Source organism: Humulus lupulus, chromosome 5 (genome assembly GCF_963169125.1).
Source record: "Humulus lupulus chromosome 5, drHumLupu1.1, whole genome shotgun sequence".
NCBI classification, from domain to species: Eukaryota; Viridiplantae; Streptophyta; class Magnoliopsida; order Rosales; family Cannabaceae; genus Humulus; species Humulus lupulus.
Window position 1 is genome coordinate 5,836,298 of NC_084797.1, and position 2,193 is coordinate 5,838,490.

Consider the following 2,193-nt stretch of genomic DNA (forward strand, 5'->3'; position numbering starts at 1 on the left):
CAAATTTCTTTATTGCAATCTCAACTTTCATCTTTAGCTCGATACGAAAGGATTCAAAAATTAAAACTCAAGAGATATGCCTTAAATGTCCAGTATCATACAATAGATGATGACTTACCTATCATTCAAAAAACTATATGCAAACACGCAAGGTTGAAGCGAAAAATTCAAATTATCCAAGATAATTACATACATGATTTAAATAAGAGAATCATCTTGACCCTTCAAATTGTCAAATTTTTCATAAAATTTATGAAGTTGGACAACATTAGAAGTGACACTGGATTGCTTCAATCAAACTGTAAGTTATTCTCCATAATAATTTTTTTATTCCTACTTACAATTAAAACAAAATATTATCTTTATTATAAATATAAACAAATTTTAAATGTATATTAATACATGTTTGTAATATGTTTCAGGTGGAAATCTCCTCCAATCACATGGTACAACTACAAATGAAAATAATAAATCGTTACATAATGATCAAAACAATAAAAAAAAATAAAGGAAAACACATACTTCATACAGGTACATTAATATTTACTTTTCTTGAGTTTTGTTAGTTATTGTTAATGCTTCTAAGATTAAAAATTATTAACTTATTCTTTGTTTTTGGAATTATAAAATTATGCAGTTCAACATGGACCAGTAAAAAGAGTGTGCTTCTCTTTCAATGAAAACATACATGAGTCCACATACTTCTCACTAGATGGTGCAAGCTCAAATAATGGTACTCTTTACATAAAACTACATGTAGAATTAATGATAATATTAGTATATTTATGTAACATATGTTTTATTGGTAATATAGTTATAATTCAGTCCAATGATGAGGACGCAAACGAAGAAATTAAAAAGCTCAAACAACAAGTTACCATTCATGGACTTAATCTGGTCCAGTTCGAGGATAAAATAGGTATTATAATACTTTTCTTACCATATTCACTTGGACGAAATTACATCCTTTATTTGTTAATATATTATTATTTGTTCAATTGACAACTCATTATACAACACCTTGGAATTTTGGAATCCCTTCATACACATGTCAATATTGTGGTGCCATTTTATGGTACGAGGAACGGACAAAGAAAACACAAAAGGTCTCACATCCCAAATTCACATTTTGTTGTATGGAAGGACGTGTGCAGATACCATTATTGAAAGAAGCACCCCCTTTACTTAAATTTCTCTTAGGACCAGAATTTGGACAAAAAGGGTTTAAATTTCGAAAAAATATAAGAGCTTATAACTCCATGTTTGCATTCACATCAATGGGTGGCCGAGTTGATACGTCTATCAATCAATCAGCAGGTCCTTATACTTTTCGAATAAGTGGTCAGAATTATCATCACATTGGTTCTTTGTTGCCAGAAGTTGGGAAAAAACCACAGTTTGCTCAACTATATATATATGACACTGAAAATGAGATAGGAAATCGAATGGATACACTACTAAGACATGGGAGGAAGACAGAGATTGAACACGAAATCGTTCATGAATTATCTCAAATGTTGGATCAGCATAATAATTTGGTCAAATCCTTTAGAATGGCAAGGGATAGATTCAAAGCACAACCAGAATCTACGTTTCGTTTATGCCTCCTAAGTAGCAGGACAACATATGGTCGTCAATACAATATGCCAACATCATCTGAAGTAGCAGGCTTAATAGTTGGTGATTTTACTGAAGCGAACTTCGAACGTGACGTTATTGTGGAGCACCGAACTAAAGGAATTCAGAGAATCACAGATCTACATCCAAGTTTCATGTCTATGACGTACCCATTAATACACCCTTATGGTGAAGATGGATATAGACTTGGCATACCTTTGAGAGACATGATTAAAAGCTCTTTTAAAAGGCAAAAGTTGACAATGAGGCAACATTATTGCTTTAGGTTGCAGCAAAGATTAAATGAGGGTCATACTCTTCTTTGATCTGGTAGACTACTGCAACAATATATAGTTGATTCTTACATGACAATTGAAGAAGAAAGATTTCGTTGGATACGAAATAACCAAAAAAAACTCAGATCAGACCTTTTTTCTAGAATAAATGTAAACTTAAACAAAATTATTTAATTAAAATAGGATATTTATTTCAAAATTTATATAACATTAATATAAATTTAATAAAAATAATTAATAAACTCTATATATAAAACTAAGCAAACGTGCATATTACATA

The 2,193-nt window shown here is 30.6% G+C and overlaps 1 protein-coding gene across 1 annotated transcript; it reads left to right on the forward strand.

The window, feature by feature from the left end:
* Nucleotides 1-252: 252 nt before the first annotated feature.
* On the forward strand, nucleotides 253-1,943 carry LOC133778245 (uncharacterized). The gene is made up of 5 exons (XM_062218114.1): nucleotides 253-301; nucleotides 423-446; nucleotides 638-733; nucleotides 815-919; nucleotides 1,201-1,943. Exons 1-5 carry the CDS (start codon nucleotides 253-255, stop codon nucleotides 1,941-1,943), a joined length of 1,017 nt encoding a protein of 338 aa, XP_062074098.1.
* The last annotated feature ends 250 nt before the right edge of the window (nucleotides 1,944-2,193 follow it).

What these genes read in the sequence shown, in the direction of transcription:
- LOC133778245 (XM_062218114.1), top strand. Translation starts at nt 253, where the DNA reads ATGAAGTTGGACAACATTAGAAGTGACACTGGATTGCTTCAATCAAAC. An exon ending in TGGATTGCTTCAATCAAACT is followed by an intron (nt 302 to 422) that starts GTAAGTTATTCT and finishes AATATGTTTCAG; the next exon opens with GTGGAAATCTCCTCCAATCA. An exon ending in AAATCTCCTCCAATCACATG is followed by an intron (nt 447 to 637) that starts GTACAACTACAA and finishes AAAATTATGCAG; the next exon opens with TTCAACATGGACCAGTAAAA.